General features: G+C 39.3%; 1 protein-coding gene across 3 annotated transcripts in view; it reads left to right on the forward strand.

Annotated features, from left to right (window-relative positions):
* Nucleotides 1-20,688, forward strand: part of CAP2 (cyclase associated actin cytoskeleton regulatory protein 2) — a 150,358-nt gene that overhangs the window by 43,119 nt on the left and 86,551 nt on the right. For 2 of the 3 annotated variants that reach the window (XM_027040362.2, XM_015071364.3), the window contains exon 4: nt 17,774-17,851. The exons of the other annotated variant lie outside the window; for it this stretch is intronic. In XM_027040362.2, coding sequence (XP_026896163.1) covers nt 17,774-17,851 — 78 coding nt within the window. The remainder of the gene's footprint in view (nt 1-17,773; nt 17,852-20,688) is intronic. 3 annotated transcript variants of the gene reach the window in all.

Here is a 20,688-nt window from a genome sequence, read left to right on the forward strand (position 1 = left end):
CTTTTTGATTCCTGAGTAATACTCCATTGTAAATATATACCGCATCTTTATCCATTCACCTGTTGGTGGACATTTGGGCTCTTTCCATACTTTGGCTATTGTCGATAGCGCTGCTTTAAAGTCTTCTGCACATTTTATTTTTGTAAACTGCTTGTTTAATTTAGACTGTATCTTCTGATTCTCTTACCATGTCAGTAGGTTGGAGTCTACATTATCATTTTTAGTGACTGCATAGTACTTCATTTTGTGGTTATACCGTAATTGATTTAAACACTCAAAATTGTATCTCAGTGAAATATAATGTATATATAAGAATGCAGGGCCCAGACTAGGGTGATACAAGTAAGGTCCTCGGGTGTGACCTTGAGAGGGAGAAAGCCTGGGCTTCTCCCCAGTGTCGACCTGGTCCTGTCCCTGCAAGGCTATTTACAGTCATTTTAAAAAGTAGTAACATTTGGGGCACCTGGGTGACTTAGTCAGTTAAGCATCTGACTCTTGATTTCAACTCAGGTCATGATGTCACCATTCATGAGTTCGAGCCCCACATTGGGCTCTGCACTGACAGCGCAGGGCCTGCTTGGGATTCTGTCTCCCTCCCTCTTCCCCTCCCTCCTCTCAAAAATAAAGAAACATTAAGAAAAATCAGTGTTTACAATATACTATCTTAAAAAAAAAAAAAAGTAGTAACATTTGACTTGTTTTCAATTTTTTCCCCAGTTAGAAACAAAACTTCAGTGGATATCCTTGCACAAACATCATTTTATTATTGTACAATTATTTTCTCAAAGAAAATGCCTACAATTGGAAGTGCTAGGTCAATAGTAAACGCTGCCTAATACTTACTGCCCCCCCGCCCTTTCCCTCCCCACCCCCCACCCCCAGCCCCCGACACACACACAGTACTGATTCATATGCTCATAATGTCTTCAAGTTCTTTAGGCAATTTGGTGATAATTATGAACTAGGAAAATAAGAATTTTAGGGAAACAACGCATGATTTGAATGCTTGTTAATATTCGTAATGTTGACTCTAAAAATGCTTTGCCCTCTGCTGGGTGCGCAGGGAAATAAAAACAAAGCTATTCTTCCCCATATAAACAATCTTTTTTTGACAACGAAAACCATCTATCAGTGCTGTCTTTTACTAACTTGACACACCAAGAAATAGGTTTAAATTTCCTCTTTGGTTTGGGGTGGGGTTGGTTGAGCGTTGAGTCACTTTGACTGAGACCACTAATACAGCTGAGCCATATAATAGAAGATTCCAGGCATGGATATAGAAGGGACACATCGGAGCTCTTCTCTAGTGTCAGAAACATGCACCGTGGTTGATGTAAATACTTATGTGAGTTGGAAGTTGCCAAGGCAACAATCCTATTAATGAAGAATAAACCTCTTTTATTATCAGCGCCTGAATGATTACTTTTTTTATAAACTGCGCCTGGAAGTCTAACATTGACGTTCTTAATCTACCTGCTCATCTTTGCTTTCCAGACTGCAAAACTATTGAGCTGTATTCAATAAGCATGCCTCCTTTCTCTGCCAATGAAAGTGGAGTTATCGGGGGAAAAAAATTAGTCAACTGTAAGGGCAGTAAAAATACTAATTTATAACAATTACCTAATATAAAATTATTGCCCTTTTGATATATACTTTGACGAAGGCAGAGCCTGAAATTGACTGAACTCGTTTGGTATTTGAGTGGGCCAGAGTCTTTAAATTAACTTGTCTTTATGATTTAACGGAGCATTGCCAACATATTTTTAAATAAGTGGAGTGTGACATTACTGCTTCCTGCCCCTAGTCAGACTGTAAATTTAGACTCCATTTTATGGCGTGCACACTGGATATTTGAAAAAGGGCAGCTGTGGCTGAGTCATAAGCTTTAGGGAACTCTGTTGTCTCAAAGGACCAGGGAGCCACGTTAAGGGAAATGATGGTTAGAAATGAGTGGTTTCGAAGTAATGCTTCTTGGGTTCTACAGAGAAGGAAATCTTTTCTTCACAAAGGAATACATTCCCTTTTAATGAGAGTGCTTCTTGTGTGTTGTCAAGCTAACCAGATGTTGTCAGGCTTACCCTTTCAATCGTGGGTTGGTGATATCAGCAATCCGTTCCTTTCAGGATTGAATGTTTCTTGTCTGTTCTGTATAATTAGCACCTTATCACTTATTACTCATATCCGTTAACCATTCTCTGTATTCATGACTTGTTTCCCCCATTGAAACCTGGTGGCACATAGGCACTTAGTAGGTACTCAGAAAATACAGTTCAGGGGCGCGGTGCCTGGGTGGCTCAGTCAGTTAAGGGGCCGACTCTTGATTTCAGCCCAGGTCATGATCTCACAGTTCATGAGTTCAAACCCCACATGGGCCTCTGTGCTCACACCAAGGAGCCTGCTTTGAGTCCTCTTTCTTCCTCTCTCTGCCCCTCCCCAACTTGTGCTCTCTTTCTCTCTCGCTTCCTCAAAATTAATAAACATTAAAAACATTTTCTAAGAAAATTTCGATTGTGAAATTCAATAATAAATTTCTGTCTTACTCAGTTATTTATATCTTTTGCATATTTTTCCCAATAATACAATTTAAAAGTTTGATGAAGAAAAATTTCAGAACAAATACATGAGGAAGAGAACAAAAGCTACTCATATAGTTTCAGTACTCAGTGATAACTGCCTTTGATATCATGGCATATTTATTTCATAAGGACATCGTTCCAAGTCCTGTTTTCTCCTCGGTGAGTTAGAATCGACCCTGTAATTTGTGCCAGCCATTTGTATAAGGACAAGTGACACACGCCAGGCACTGACATGGCACAGGTAGTCCAAGTGAGGCATTAGGATGTTGACTGAAATAATGGTGCCATTCGTAGTCTAAGCAAAGCTTGGCCCTTGTCCCGTGTCACTGTGGCAATTTGAAGTTCAACAACAAATTGTCCATCTGATTTCTCCTTTCTTCATTTTTAGCTTTCGACTACATTACTGAACACACAGATCTGCCCTCAGAACAGGTTTTAACACACACGGATGTACGTGTCTCCTTATTAACGGCAACTCAGCTGGCTTGCCTGATGCCTTTTCCTAATGGCACATTGGGAAGGGATAGAGCCGTTGCCCAGCTTATGCAGAATAGCCAAAGGTCTGTGGGAACTAAAGTGCTAGGGAGGAAACATCCCATCCTTGTGTGTTTTATTTTTGGCCGTGACGACATAAAGGAGTGGTCTGACTGTCGCTTTAGTTCCCCACCTCAGTAATCTCCATAAGCACCCCCAGATAAATATGATAAAAATAACAATAGTAAACACAAAGAAGAAACCCTCGTGTAATGAGGATAAAAGCTTCTCTAGAAAACTTTGCTATTTTTAACAAACAGAACAATCCAAGTGGAAATAGTTTTTATCATAGTCTCTTAGTGAGCCCCGCCCCCATCATCATTGTTCTACCACTGTTTCCACGTGATAACTGTCCCCAAGGCCCTCCTACCTAGGTGTTCACAACACCTCTGTGTTCATAACCTCCCTCCCCATGCCTTATCCACATTCCCATGTAAATACGTCAAAAAGCAGGGGATGAGGAGATGTTCTGTCACCAAGAGGATGAAGACGGGATACGAGGTCAAAGATGTCTCAAAATTTAAACAGGATAAATTTTTCTTGCTTAAAAAAAAGTGGAGAAAGGACTTCTGTCTTCTGGGGCCACATTTAAGGAGCTTGGAAGTCACCACACCATGCCAACAACAAGTAATAAGCTGAACAGTTTGAAAGACCAGCAGCTCTGTTTGGATCTGTAAGAGAAGGGAGGACCCAGGGCAGACTGCTGTCCCCGGGGACCAGAGAAACAGGTGACAACAGGAGTTCCTGCATCTGGGAGCAGAGACTCAGGAGTGACGTTGCCATGGGAACCAGCGCCCCGGTGGGAAAACAACCTGAACTGTAATTGATGGATTGTTGGAAGCTCAGCGCAGACGACTCTGAGAGTTCAGAAGTCCAGGAGGACCCAGTTGTTGGGGTCCCCCACAACACTGTGACATTGCCTATGGCAGTTCAGTCAGGTCCCCACAGTAAATATGGAAGAAAAATGCCCTCAGGCTTCTGGCAAGGGGAGGGGGGAAAGGAAGCATTTTAAAATCAGCCAGAGCACTCTGTTCTTAACAAAACCTGTCCTGGGGTGCCAGGGTGGTGCAGTCGGTTAAGCTTCTGACTTTGGCTCGGGTCATGATGTCATGGTTCGTGGGTTCGAGTCCTGCGTCGGCCTCTGTGCTGACAGCCCCGGAGCCTGAAGCCTGCTTCAGATTCTGTGTCTCCCTCTCTGTCTGCCCCTCCCCTGCTTGTGCTCTGTCTCTCTCTCTCTCTCTCCCCCTCTCAAAAATAAAGATTTTAAAAAAGAGAAAAGACCTGTCCTCAGTGGAAGCTAGTTAATCAGAGCCTAACCTGGTAGGGTATTGTCACAGCCCAACTGACCAGGAAAGAGAAATCCCCAACTCCAGCTGGCACTAGTCTTCCACATGGGAAGGGGACACACCCAAGTCCAGATCACTGTAGCCATCCTGTCCCACCTAAAGAGGAAGGAAAAAAATGTGAGAAACACTTGTGAAGTTCACATCCCAGAGGCACAGACTCACTTAAGACTGAGACCTAATCATAGGACTAAAGTACACTTCCTTGTCTTGTCACCACCCCATTACTGAAGTCCTATTTATAGCAGTTTCTGAGGTGCCTGGGTGGCTCAGTTGGTTAAGCATCCGAATTCGGCTCAGGCATGATCTCATGGTTTGTGAGTTCGAGCCCCCCATTGGGCTCTGTGCTGACAGCTCAGAGCCTAGAGCCTCCCTCTCTCTCTGTTCCTCCCCCACTTGCGCGTGCGTGCACGCGCTCTTTCTCTCAAAAATAAACATTAAAAAAAATTAGATAGCTATTAATGGCAGTTTCTCTCACCCAAGTCTGGCAATCAAAAAAATTACCAGATGTAAAAAATTATCAAAAAAATTACAAGGCATACCAAAAGGCAAAAACTCAATTTGAAGAGACAAAGCAAGCCTGAGAACCAGACATAACAGGGATGTTAGAATTACCTAATTGGGAATTTAAAATAACTCTGATTAATTTGTGAAGGGCAATAATGGAGGAAGTAGACAGCAGGCAAGTACAGATGGGCAATGAACAGAGAGACAGAAATCCTAAGAAAGAACCAAAAAGAAATTCTAATGATAAAAAACACTGTAACAGAAGTAAAGAATGGCTTTGATGGGCTTATTAGTAGACTGTACACAACTGAAGAAAGAATCTCAGAGCTAAAGGATGTACCAGTAGAATCTTCAAAAAAACAAAAAGAACAAAGACCAAACAAAACAGAAGAGAATATCCAAGGACTTTGGGACAACTACTAAAGGTGTAACATACGTATAATGTTAATACCCAAAGGAGAATAAAGAGAGAAAGGAATAAAAGAAATGTTTGAAACAATGATAACTGAGAATTTCCCCAAATTAACATCAGAAACCCAACCACAGATCCAGGAAGCTTAAGGAATACCAAGCAGGATAAATACAATAAATAAATAAATAAACAAACAAATAAACAAAAAACCCAAAAAAATCCCTACACCCCAGCATATCCTTTTCAAATTATAGAAAATAAAAAAAAAAAAAAAGAAAGGAAGAAACCAGAAGAAAATACTTTTTCTGTAGAGGAACAAAGACAAAAGTTAAATCTGACCTCTCAGAAACCATGCAAGGAAGAAGAGAATGGAAGGAAATACTTAAAGTATTAGAGAGAAAAAAACCTACCAACCTAGAATTTTGTACCCAGAGAAATTATCCTTCAAAAGTGAAGAAGAGGGATGCCTGGGTGGCTCAGCTGGTTAAGCGTCCAACTTCAGCTCAGGTCATGATATTGCAGTTCATGAGTTTGAGCCCTTCATCGGGCTCTGTGCTGACAGCTCAGAGCCTGGAGCCTGCTTTGGAATCTGTGACTCCCTTTCTCTCTGCTCCTCTTCTCCCCTACTCACGCTCTGTCTCTCTCTGTCAAAAGACAAACGTTAAAAAAATTTTTTTTAAGTGAAGGAGAAATACTTTCTCAGACAAAAATTGAGGGGAACTTGTTGCTGGTAGACCTACCTTGCAAGAAATGTTAAAACAAATTCTTCAGAGAAAAATAATATAATTAGCTCAGAAACTTGTATCTATATAAAGAAGAATATCAAGCAAGAAATAAGTGAAGGTAAAATAAAAACTTTTATTTTTCATTTATTTTCATTTATTTTCATTGTGTGTGTGTGTGTGTGTGTGTGTGTGAAATGAATGACAGCAGTGATACACAGGACAAGATGAAGAGATTAAGATTATTTTGTTATTGGGTCACCTGGGTGGTTCAGTCAGTTAAGCATCTGACTCTTGGTTTTGGTTGAGATCATTTCCTGTGTCTTCATGGGTTCAAGCCCTATATCAGGCTCTGTGCTGGCAGTGTGGAGCCTGCTTGGGATTCTCTCTCTCTCTCTCTCTCTCTCTTTCTCTCTCTCTCTCTCTCTGCCCTTCCCCCACTCATGCTTTATTTTTATTTTTTGATAAAACTCATGTTTTATTTATAAATATATAAAACTTTTTAAAAATATATTATTTTGTTATTGTAAGGTATTCATGCTACTATGAAGTGGTATAATGTTATTTGAAAGTGGACTTGGATTAAATGTATGTGGCGAATTCTTGGGTCACCAGTGTATGATATGCTAAGGAAGGAGAGAAAGTAGAATCATCTAAAATGCTCAGTTAAAACCACAAAAAGCAGAAAAAGAGTGGAAGACAAAAATAGGAACAAATAAGGCAACAAATAGAATATAGTAATGAATATGGTAGATATAATCCAACTATAGCGGTAATCATTTTAATGTCAGTGGTCAACATGCACCAATGAGAAGATAGAGATTGTCAGAGTGGGTCAAAAAACACAACCAACTACATGTTCTCTATAAGAAACCCATTTTAAATATGAACGCACGTATAGATTGAAAGTAAATGGATGTGGAAAATATACCGTGCTAACACTAATTAGAAGAAGGCAGGAGTAGCTGGATTAATGTCAGACAGAGCAGACTTCCAAGTAAGGAAAGTTACCAGGGAAAAGAAGAGCATTGCATTATGACAAAAGGGTCAATTACCCATAAGACCTAACAGTTCTTAACAGTGAATAGCAGTGTGCTCTGAACAACAGAGCATTGTACTCATAGAAGAGCAAATCCACCATCCATGAGAGCGTTACCCCACTATGACAGTTGGAGACGTCAACACCCCTGCCTCAAAAACGGACGGGTCTATCAGGCAGAAAATCAGTAAGGACGTAGCTGAACTCAACTCCATCAATCATAGGCAGACACCTATGAACTATCGAACAACAACAGAATACACATTTTTCTGAAGCTCACATGTCACATTCACCAAGACCACATTCTGAAACACAAAACACACCTTACCAAATTAAAAAAAAAAAAATCAATTCATACATTGTCTGCTCTTAGACCACAGTGGAATTAAACTAGAAATTAATGACAGAAAGATAACTGGAAAATCCTCAAATGTGTGGATGTTAAACAACACGTTTCTAAATGACACGAGTCAAAGATGTTAAAAATTGTTTTGAACTCGGATGTTAACTAGATTTATTGTGGTGATCATTTCACAATATACACATATACTGAATCATTATGTTGTAACCTGAAACTAATACCGTGTTATCTGTTGATTATACCTCAACTGAAAAATATTTTGAACTAAATAAAAATGAAAACAAGATCAAAATTTGGGGAATGCAGTGAAAGCAGTGCTAGGAGGGAAATTTATAGTATTGAATGGGAATGTTAGAGGAGAAGAAAGATCTGAAATACATAATCTAAGCTTCCACCTTAGGAAACTAGAAAAAGAAGAAAAGAAATAATAAGAATTAGAACAAAAATCAATGAAATTGAAAACAGGAAATCAGTAGAGAATATCACCAAAACTAAAAGCTGGTTTTTTGAAATGATCAATAAAATTGAGACGCCTCTAGCCAGGCTAAATAAGTAAAAAAAAAAAAAAAAAAAGAGAGGACACAAATTACTAATGTCAGAAATAAAAGAGGGCATATCACTACAAATCCCATGGAAACTAAAAGTATAATAAAGGAATACTGTGAACAACTCCATGCCCACAGATTTGATAACCAAGATGAAATGGACCAATTTGTTGAAAGATTCATCTGTCACATCTACCAAAACTCACACAAGGAGAAACAGATCATCTGAAAGGCCTATATCTATTAAAGAAATTCAATTAATAATTAATAACCTTTCAAAAATAGAAAGCATCAAGCCCAGTGGGTTCACTGGTGAACTCTACTAAACATTTAAGGAAGATACTATACCGGTTTTCTACAATCTCTTCCGAATCTTCTTCCAAAGAGAAAATACTTCCTAAATCATTCTATGAGGCCAGTATTACCCTAATACCAAAATAAGATAAAGGTATTATAAGAAGAGAAAACTATAGACCTATAACTCTCCTGAACATAAATGTAGAAATCCTCAAAAAAAAAAAAAATATTAGCCAATTGAATCCAAAAAAGTATAGAAAGAATTATACACCATGGTCAAGTGGAATTTTTCCCAGGTATGCAAGGCTGGTTCAACATTCAAAAATCAATTAATGTAATCTGTTCCATCAGCAGACTAAAAAAGAAAAATCACATGGTCATATTAATAGGTGCAGAAAAAGCCATTGGTAAAATCCAATACCCATTCGTAATAAAAATTCTCAATAACCAGGACTAAAGGGGAACTTTCTCAACTTGATAAAGACTATCTACAAGAAACCTACAGCTAGCATAATTAATGAATGGTGAGAAACTCAGAGCTTTCCCACTCAGATCAGGTACAAGGCAAAGATCTCCCCTTTTGGGCATTCCTTTTCAACTCAGACTGGAAGTCTGTGAAATGCAATTAGACAAGAAAAGGAATTAAAAGGTATACAAATTGGCAAGGAAGACATAAAACTGCCCTTTATTGCAGATAATGTGATCATTATCTATCAAGAAAATCCAAGAGAATTGACAAAAAAGACCTCTTAGAATTAATAAGCAATTATATAGCAAGTAGTATTTGTTAGAAATGTAAATTCTCAGGTTCATGGAAACCTACTGAATCTGAAACTTGGGGGATAGGACTCTGTTTTAACAAACCCTCTAGGTGACTATAATACACACTTACGGCTAAGAAGCACTGGTGTAAGCTTTCTTTATGGTTCTTAATATGTCAACCCAGATGCCTTTCATAATCTGACTTTATAGAATTGGTGCTTACGTTCGTTGTTACAAAATTAGGCATCTTCAGGGGCGCCTGGGTGGTTCAGTCGGTTAAGCGGCCGACTTCGGCTCAGGTCATGATCTCGCGGTCCGTGAGTTCGAGCCCCGCGCCGGGCTCTGTGCTGACCGCTCAGAGCCTGGAGCCTGTTTCAGATTCTGTATCTCCCTCTCTCTCTGACCCTCCCCCTTTCATGCTCTGTCTCTCTCTGTTTCAAAAATAAATAAATGTTAAAAAAAATTAAAAAAAAATTAGGCATTTTCAATTTATTTTAAGCAAAATTGCGAAGTGGTCAAATTTGTTTTTGTCATCCTGTCACCTCTTTTCATCAACCCATTTTCTTTGTCTTGCTTTTATCTCTCAGGTCCCTCTTTGCTGAAACTCAAGGAACTTCTCCTTTAGGGTTAAAGGCCCCTGATTAGAGGCCCCTAAGGAATAAAATCTAAAAATACAAAATCTCTAATTATAAAATATAGGGCATTGGCAGACTAATTAGGGAGGGCAGTGGGGATGGCATTGACCATGACCTTTCCAGAGTCCACGTATTGCACCCAAAGACAGATGCCCTTTCCCCTGACCTTAGAAGAGGAGGACCCCCTTCCCTTCACTGTCTGGTTCTCAAGAAGGCTGATGCTGTTTCAGAAGACCTGGGAATCCCTTCATTACAGATGCCCTGATTGGGTACTTTTTCGTCTCCTCCATGTTTTTCCTGCACCCTTTCTCCCAGTTGCACCTGTTCATTTTTTCATCCACATGGTATTTTTCAGCCTGTAACATTCCCTGTGAAATAATGCAAAGATTTGATGAGTATTTAGAGATCACTTGGGCTTCCCCAGGGAGCCAGTTCTCTCCTGAGGGGATTAGATGGAAATGAGTCATATTTGGCTGGCATCTCCTAGTCCTGAGGTTTACTTTAAACTGATTACCAAAATTCATTCTCCTACTCTGTCCTACTGTGTGCTTCTAGGGCAAAAAACAAAGTGGTCCACAGTTCCATCTATCCAAGAATCCCATTTACCTAAGTGATAGTGGATTGAGTTTAAACCAAATGCATAGCCTTGAGTCTTAAATAGTCTCCCTTTCCTCTCTTCACACACGTGCTCAGAGACAGATAGATGCACATATACACCCACAAAGGTCATTGGGGCTCTCTGAGCCCTGCACACATGTGATGGACAAACTCAGCAAAAACCCGCAATTATTTGTTGTTACTGAAAATCCCTACGTTTGGCATTTTCTTTCACAATGTTTTGAGCTGCCTGGGTGAGCCAAATTCTCCCTTTTGAGTTATCAGAACTCAGCAGGTTTAGTAAAATTGCTCCTAAATAGGATGCTGTCTGGTTGAGGGGACTCACAGAACGTTCCAGTAGAAGCAGGTAGATCACAGTATCTCAAGTGTGGAATGAAAGTCCCTTGAAACATGGGCTGATGAGTTAAACATGAATGTGCTTTATAGTCTGCTAATTACGCCCAGGGTTTTAGGGAGCTGGGAGAAGTGCACAGCTGAATCCTCAGAACGATTTCTCTTCATAAGCAAAGTGAAAGAGTTGAAGCGCGTATCTAGGTATTGAGCCATTCTCCACTCCAACTCCGCCTCTCTTGTTGAGTGGAAGGCCATGTGGGGAAGGATTCTAATTAATACAATTGGCCGCCTTTCTGATTAGAGCACCAGAAAATTACTCTACTACCAACAGCTAAATATTCTTTGTAGGGAAAGTAAAAAACACTAACGATAGTGTTCATCCTGAGATAACTACAAAAATATTGTCAATGCCACCTCTGAGCTAGCAGTTCAACTACCGAAGTTAGGCAATCCTGAATTACTGTTCCACAGCAACTATAGTTCAGTCAACTCAGCAAGGCTTGTCATAGATGAGGACAATACTCTATATTATTGTGGCTGAGAGAAGTGCAGGTATTTTATTTATATCCAAGCTGTGGAAAGCGATATTTCATAGTTTTCATTTTGGAAATGTGGTCATTAGAGACTGACAAAAGTCCTTCTGAACCACTGAAAATACACACTTTGATATGTGGATAAACATTCATGCAACTCATAACTTTGCATTCATAAGGTCATAATGGCCTCCAGGACAATAAATATTGAAAATCCTCTATTCTTCCTTAAGGAACATCCAAAATTTGAAATTTTGAGCAATATAATCCCAGAAATCAGGGTACCAGGACAAATAGAAGAGGAGATAGTGTACTATCTACAAAATGGAGTGTACTACAAAATGGAGGATATACCCTCATGTAAACATTCATGAAACTTACTCTGGTATGTTGATGATGATTGAATTTGTTGTTTTAAATGTAAATGGTCTACAAATCTTGGTTTGATCTGAAGCTTTTTTTTTCCTCGGTAGAAAAAATTCCTTGAATGAGAAATGATGAGAAAAGTTAGAAACAAGATCAAGGTGCTCATTTCAGTAAACATTTTGGAAAAATTTGTCAGATGCCAAAACATACTAATGAAGTAGAATGACAAGAACTAGTCACTACCCCCCTCATCACTTTATGGAATGTAGTATTGGAAATCCTGCCATAGCAATTAGGCAAGAAAAAGAAATAAAAGGCATCCAAATTGGAAAGGAAGAGGTAAAACTGTCACTATTTGCAGATGACATGTCCATAGTTTATATAGAGAAAACCTTAAAGACTCCACCAAAAAACTATTAGCACTAATAAATTAATTCAGTAAAGTTGCAGGATACAAGATCAATATATAGAAATCTGTTTCTATACACTAATGATGATGTAACAGAAATTAAGAAATTAAGAAAAGAATTCCATTTACAATGACATCAAAAAGAATAAATTACCTAGGAATAAATTTAAACAAGGAGGTAAAAGACCTGTACTCTGAAAACTATAAGAATTGCAGATGACACAAATAAATGGGAAATTATGCTGTGTTCATGGATTGGAAGAATTAATATTGTTAAAATGTCCATACTATGTAAAACAATCTGTGGATTCAGTGCAATTCCTATCAAAATACCAATGACATTTTTCAAAGAACTAGAACAAATAATCCTAAGGAACCACAAAAGACCCCGAATAACCAAAGTAATGTAGAGGTAAAAAAAGAACATAGATGGAGGTATCACAGTTTCAGATTTCAAACTATACCACAAAGTTATCATAATCAAAACAGGACGATACAGGCACAAAAACAGACATACAGATCAATAAAACAGTAGAGGGAGCCCAGAAATAAACCCACACTAATATGGTCAGTTAATCTATGGCAAAGGAGGCAAGAACATACCATGGGGAAAAGATACTCTCTTCAACAAATTGTCCTGGGAAAACTGGACAGCTACATGCAAAAGAATGAAACTGGATGACTTCCTTACACCATATTCAAAAATTAGCTCAAAATGGATTAAAGGCTTAAATGTAAGACCTAAAACCATAAAATTCCTAGATGGGATTTTTTTTTTTTTTTGGATTTGTTTCCTCAGGCAAGAGCAACAAAAGCAAAAATAAACAAGTGGGACCATATCAAACTAAAAAGGTTTTGCAGTGAAGGAAACCACCAGTAAAATGAAAAGGCAACCTACTGAAGGGAGAAGATATTCACAAATGATGTATCAAACAAGAGGTTAATATCTAAAATGTATAAAGAACTCATACAACCTAAAATAAATAAAAAAAACAATCTGACTTAAAAATGAGCAGAGGTCCTAGATAGTCACTTTCCAAAGAAATACAGATATCCAACAGGCACATGAAAAGATGCTAAACATTACTAACCATCAGGAAAATGCAAATCAAAACCACAGTGAGATATCACCTCACACCAGTCAGAATGGCTGCTATCCAAAAGACAAGATATAACAAGTGTTGTTGAGGGCATGGAAATAAAGGGAACACTTGTGCACTGTTGGTAGGAATGTAAATTGGTGCAACCACTGTGGAAAACAGTATGGTGGTTCCTCAAAAAATTAAAAATTGAACTACCCTATGGTCCAGCAATTTCACATCTAGGTGTTTATCCAAAGAAAATGAAGACAATAATTTTAAAAGACACATGCACCCCTGTGTTCATCGCAACATTGTTTACCATAGCCAAGATATGGAATCACCCCAAATGTCCATTGATAGATAAATGGACAAAGAAGAGGTAGAATGTTACTCAGCCATAAAAAATAACGAAATCTTGCCATATACAATAACATGGATGGACCTACAGGGTATTTATGCTAAGTGAAATAAATAAGGCAGAGAAAGACAAGTGCCATGATTTCACCCATACATGGAATCTGAAAAACAAAACAAACAAAACAACAGAAGTGGACTCATAGATTCAGAGAACAAACTGATGGTTGCCAGAGGGGATGAAAGTGGTAAAGGGGATTAAGAAGGACAGTCCTCTAGCTACAAAATAAGTAAGACATGGGGATATAAATTACAGCACAGGGAATATAGTCAATAATATCGTGACAGATTTGTAGAGTGACAGATGGTAACTTAGAATTATTGTAGTGACCATTTCATAGTATATATAAATATCGGATCACTATATTGTACCCCTGAAACTAATATAATATTGTGTGTCAATTATTCTTCAATTAAAAAAGTTGTAATTTCCCATTTGGTTGATACATTTATCCCTCCAGCCCAGAAAATTGTTTGATATTGACACCAGGATGAAGTGAACCTAATCCTAATGGTCTAGCTATCTGTTATTCAAAATGTATTAAATGTGTTATACTGGTTCTTACCTATTTATCCCAGAAGAAAGAGTTATCCCTGGTGACACAGAGATAGAAACTGCCCCAAACCAGATGTGACACTAACAAAGAAGAGATGAAAGGTGAAATCAGAAAGTTAAAAGATACAACCTGTGACCAAAAAAACACAACTGAATCAGAATTGTACAACCACGATGAGCCAAGAGAAGAAAAAAGAAAAGAGGTAAAAAAAACAAAAAAAATTCACTAATAGTAAGTAAACAAGAAAGCGATAACCGAAAGCAATACATTTCAGTAACTGATGGCTAAGCAGCTTTTGGTTCATAGCTCTTCCCCTATTCTCCACCCCCTTAAAAACATACCTTAAAGGAAATGAAATCAGGAGAAGAAAATAAAAGGGAAAAGGGAACCATAGGGCTGCTTCCCTGTGTAGATGATGGTTCATGTCTGGGTTCTGAATTGGAGGGATGATCTAAAATCTGTGGGACCACTCCATCAGAATGGTGTATGTCCCAGGAATGTGGAGCAAATCATGGCTTAAGATACTCAACTTATTCTCAGAAGAATGAGTAGCACCCAAATTCTCAAAGACTGGACATCACCTCACTGAGCTGTCCCTCTCGTCCCATTCCATCAGGCTCTAAAAGAGTTGACAGAGCACAAACCCTTGAGTGAAGGGGAAAATAACCCAGCCCCCAAAATGGTAGCAAAAGGCTCATGGAATCACCTTCATGACAGCTAGAGGTAGTGTGTCAGACAGGAACATAGCATGCAAAGGGAAAGCACAGGCTCACACTCAAAGAAAAGGAAATGTAAGGAACAGACACAGATTCCTCACAATGGCTTCATAAGAGTATAACTTACACTCTCAGAACTTAATAAGAGTATAAACAGTTTTAAATAGCTTAAAGACGAGGTGATAGAATAAGAGTGAAATGCAAAGGAAAATTGTTAATAAATCAAGAACAAAAGCAACATTCACGCAGAAATGATATATAAATTTAAATTGTGAATGTATATAAGAGATCCTGTTGAAAAATCTGTTAACTCACAATAAAGACTTCATATGATCACAGTAAATACAGATGAAAGACAAAGAAATTAAAGACAGAGAGAATCTAGAAGATACAAAGACACTCAAATATTTCATAATCTAAAGATGATGAATGGAGTCCCTGAACAGAGATTCTAACAAATGGAACAGAGGCGTCTTGAATGATGTAAGGAAACTCTCCTAGAAACAAGTAAAGGGCCAAGCCTACTCCAGCAGATATAACACAGAATACTCAAGACCCAAACGCGTTGTGGTTACGCTGTTAAACCCCAAGGATGAAGAAAGAACTCTCCAGGTGTCAAACTAGAAAAAGCCAATTTTCTGCAAGAGAGAAAAACACCAAGCTGGCTTCGGATTTCTCCATTGCCACATTTAGTGCCATGCTATCTGAAAATGGAGGAAGAAAGCGACCCAAGGAGGTTATATTCAGCCAAGATTCTGTGAAAACATAAAGACAACAGGGAGACGTGTCCAGACTTGAAGAACGAAAAGCAACTTGGAGATCTTTTTTTGAAGAAAATAGTAGCTAATTAGGTTCGGCCAGCAAAAAAATTATCAAGATAACCTAGATCTGGAGAATTCATGGTAAAATGACTGGTGAGAAACATAGGTGTGTTTAAACATGGAACTGATCCTCAAGTCTGTGAATTAATGTTACAAATAGGATATGTATGTCACAACGAGAGCAAAAGAAAAATGAGTAAAAACATAGGAAATATAGGGAGCCAGAGATAGAAAAAAAGTAGGAACATACTTTATATTCTCATCTTTATCAGTAAGAAGTCAGTCAGTTATACCAGGTAATTTAAAATGCAAATACATAATTATTCCAATCTCTTAATGTTATATATATATATATATATATATATATATATATATATATATATTTTTTTTTTTTTTTTTTTTTTTTTTTTACCTTGGAATGATCATTTAGGACATACTAATTATAACAGTGCAGAAGCTTTTAAGTTTACCAATTCTTTCTCTTTCATGTCTACTGCTCAACCATAATCAAAATTTATACTTTTTTTCTTAAAAAATAGTACCTTGGGTATGGTCCCATCTCATAAAAGTCTGTGCATATAGATCTTAAAAGGTGATACAATGGTGTTCATCTGTTGTTAATAAAGATTATTTCTAGATCGTGAGGCATTTTATTAAACTTTAATATTTGTAATTATTTGCATTTAAAAATTATTCTAAGTCATTATACTTTGTCTTCTGAAATCAGTGCATTTTCTTGAAACCTAGAAACATTCTGCCAAAAATGGTCATTTGTAGGTGATACAAGTATTTGGAATGATTTTCTTCTTGGTATTCTTTTTTAAATTTTTTTTTTAATTTTTAATGTTTATTTATTATTGAGAGATGGAGAGACACAGAATGTGAGCAGGGGAGGGGTAGAGAGGGAGGGAGACATAGAATCTGAAGTAGGCTACAGTCTCTGAGCTGTCAGCACAGAGCCCGACGCGAGGCTCAAACTCACAAACTGTGAGATCATGACCTGAGCTGAAGTCAGTTGCTTAACCAACTGAGACACCCAGGCGCCCCTCTTGTTGGTACTCTTATGTGACTTTTTAAATTTGAAAAATTAAAGAATTAATAATTAAGAATGAGTTAGAGGGTGAGGATAAAAGAATATGATAACCATGTATTTGAAGATATTCCCTCCTGCACGACTGCTTAATAGCACTGAAATCTCCAGGTGTGTCTTTTTTTTTAAACGTTTATTTATTTTTGAGAGAGAGATTGAGAGAGAAACAGCACAAGCAGGGTAGGGGCAGAGAGAGGGAGACACAGAATCTGAAACAGGCTCCAGGCTCTGAGCTGTCAGCATGGAGCCCGATGCGGGGCTCGAACCCTTGAACCGTGAGATCATGACCTGAGCTGAAGTCAGCCACTTACCCGACTGAACCACCCAGGACCCCTCCAAATATGTCTTAATGGTTAGTTGTAGAAGCCACTGGCTCATGGGGAACATATATTTATGGGAATGACTTAAGGGACAACTTTCTTTCCACTAGAAGGCATAGAACACACAGGTCTGGGCACCCCGTGAATGAGGACGGGAGAGATACCTTTTGAAAACGATGGTACTTTGGGACTCAGACATTTTTTAACAGCTTTATTGGGATGTCATTGGCACGTAATAATATTCACTCTTTCAGGGTGAACAGTTCATTGGCTTTTACTGTACTCCCCAAGTTGTGAAACCATCAGCACTATGCGATTCCAGCATCACCCCCAAAAGAAACCTCCATTCCTCTCTCCCACAGCCCCGGGCAACTGCGAATGTCCTTTCTGTCTCTCTAGATTTGCTTATTCTGGACATTTCATATCAATGGAATCATACAAATGTGGTCTTTCTGACTGGCTTCCTTCGCTCAGCATGTTTTTAAGGTTCACCCACATTGTAGCATGTATCAGCATTTCATCTCTTTTTAATGCCGAGTAATGTCCATTGTACCGATATATCACATTTCGTTTAGCCATTCATCACTTGATGAACATTCTGGTTGTTTCTACATCTTGGCTATCATGAAGAATGCTGCTGTGAACATTCATTAGCAAGTTTTTATGGGGACATATGTTTTCATTTTGGAGGTTTATACCTAGGGGTAGAATTGCTGGATTATATGGTAACTGTGTGTTGAAGCTCAAACATCTAAACTTGCCTCTTTCTCTTTGTTCCCAGGCGGAAATGGTGCATAGTGCTTTCCAGGCCCAGCGGGCTTTCCTTCTGATGGCCTCTCAGTACCAACAACCCCAAGAGGTGAGAGTGTATATCGAGAGACAAGGCGGCCTAGAGAATGGGTAGTGTAAGACAGAACAAGGAGGCAGCAGAACCATTTACTCTGAGAGACATCCCCAAAGTGAGACATGTAGCATATAGGTCTGTCTCTGGCGTGGAACATTTCTTCTGTCTTCATAATCTTTTCATGGCCAAATTCATACTATTACAATTGACATCACCAGGTTAAAAGGTCAATCTCTTTATGTCTTCTGTAGCCTCTTCTTTTTCTTTGATTGAAATGTAGTTGACACATACAATGTTATATTAGTTTCAGGTGTATAACATAGTGAATTGACAATTCTGCACATCACCCGGATAAATGTAGTTACCCTGTCTCACCATGATCAGGGGCGCCTGGGTGGCTCAGTTGGTTAAGCGTCTGACTTCGGCTCAGGTCGTGATCTCGTGGTTCGTGAGTTTTAGCCCCGCGTCAGGCTCTGTGCTGAAAGCTCAGAGCCTGGAGCCTGCTTCGGATTCTGGGTCTCCCTCTCTCTCTGCCTCTCTCCAGCTTGCACTCTCTCTCTCTCTCTCTGTCTCTCTCTCTCTCTCTCTCTCAAAAACGAATAAACATTAAAAAAAGAAGATGTGATCAGGTAGATAACTAGATAGATAGATAGACAGACAGACACGCACCATGGAATATTAGCCATAAAAGAGGGCCTATTCTTTTTACCAGCCTCACAACTGTTTTATTAACTAAGGAAGACTTTACCACTGATTTTTAGCTGTATTTTGTGCTACTTTGTTATCAAACCTGTTCACATCTATCATCATCTATAAATTGCCTGTATGAATTCGATTAGCTTTGATTTCATAGTTGGCATAGATATAGGCTGTCAACGCTTCTTAAATGTATTGCGTATGTGGATAGTTAGGGAATGTCAGTGCAGTCTCTAACAACTTTTAACCTAACATCACATTGCTACATAAGGCCCAGAGTAAACTTTCATATAAAAATAATGGTGGATGTGGGGCGCCTGGGTGGCTCAGTTGGTTAAGCATCCGACTTCTGCTCAGGTCATGATCTCACAGTTCACAGGTTCCAGCCACGCTCGGGCTCTGTGCTGACAGCTCAGAGCCTGGAGCCTGCTTCAGATTCTGTGTCTTCCTCTCTCTCTGCCCCTTCCCCACTCATGCTTGCACTCTCTCGCTCTCCCTCTCAAAAATAAGTAAATATTAAAAATTAAAAAAACGTAATAGTGGATGTTAAGAGCAAAGTGATGGCTGGAAGGGCTCCTTCTCAATCCCCAGGCCATTTTGAATTTACCACATTCTAAACCCAGCACCGCCTCCCCACCCCGCCCAAACCACAGACATTGTCTCATGTAAATAACATCGTGCTCTCTACCAAGGATTCGTAATAACAATGTTCTGGCCATATTGATTGTGTAGTGAATGAAATTATTCATTAAAAATAGATCTACAGTCTTTAAGCATCTGACTTTGGCTCAGGTCGTGATCTCACGGTTTGTGAGTTCAAGTCCCACACCAGGTGAGCTCCAGCCCCGAATCGGGTGAGCCCCACTTCTCTGTCTCTATCTCTCCCCTCCTCCATTTATCTTTCTCCCTCTGCCCCTCCTGGGATTCTCTCTCTCTCTCTTTCTGCCCTTTGCTCATTGTGCCCTCTCTCAAAAAAAAAAAAAAAAAAACACAATAAAACAAAAATAGATCTATGACCAGCATACATTGTTAAACAAGAAAAAAATAAGAATTGTTCTTTTCACTAAATATTCTGCATCAGAGGTTTGGTGACGACCATATAAATATAAAAGGGACACCTGGGTGGCTCAGTAGGTTGAGCATCCGACTCTTGATTACGGCTCATGTCATGATCCCAGAGTGGTAGGATCAAGCCCTGTCAGCGTCTCTCTCTCTCTCTCTCTCTCTCTCTCTCTCTCTCCTCTCTTTCTCTCTCTTTCTCTCTCTCTCCCCCCATCTGCCCCTCCCTCATGCACACCCATGCTCTTTCTCTCACAAAATAAAATAAAAAAATTAAAAATATAGAAGATAATTGGATGGTCATTTTAATACAATAGCTTAAATTGAATAGCTCCCTTTGAACTCTAAAACAAACTCTTGAAATTGAAAAAGTTTTGCTGAGAATCCTGAGAAACTGGGACTTTGACTTTCAGGGGAGGAAGCTCTCAGCTCCATAAAGGGGCAAGACCCCCAACCCTCCCTGGAACAGCGGTTCCCAGCCCCACCTGTGCAGTGGCATCACCCAGGACATTTTTTTTTTTAAATACCGGCGCCTGGATCTCTCTTTGAGAAGGTCTGGTTTAAGTGGTTCAAGGACTGGTCTTGGCCTTGAGAATTTTATGGGCTTATCAGATGATTTGAACTTGCAGCCAGAGTGGCCAGCCATCCCCACTGCCCCACCATGGATGGCTGTATCACTCCCCTCCTGTGAAATGGGGAGTTAGCGCACAGCCCTAGGCAGGCAGCTTTCTAAGGATGGAGATACTGTGTGTTCTGCTGTGGATGCATTTTCCTCCCTGGCCTCCTCAATCCCTGCTTTCCCACCCCCTCCTTTGCAAAAGGGAACAGTGAAACTAGAAGATCACAGTGCGCTGCATTCTAGATGCGGCCTTAGCCCGGCTTTTCTGTGATTGAAGTAGGAGGAGAGGCCAGTTTGGTGCATCCCTGGGAGTCTCAGGTGCAGGGAAGAGCCATGACCTTCCTGGCTGGTGCCGCCTTCCCCCCAGTCCCTTTTCTAAACACAAGAGACCTCTCCATGGGCCTTGTGGGCCTTGCACATAAAAGTCACCCGTTAAATACTGCACAAAGTGAACGAGTTAAGGAACAAGTTAAGGAAT

Source organism: Acinonyx jubatus, chromosome B2, assembly GCF_027475565.1.
Source record: "Acinonyx jubatus isolate Ajub_Pintada_27869175 chromosome B2, VMU_Ajub_asm_v1.0, whole genome shotgun sequence".
Classification (NCBI taxonomy): domain Eukaryota; kingdom Metazoa; phylum Chordata; class Mammalia; order Carnivora; family Felidae; genus Acinonyx; species Acinonyx jubatus.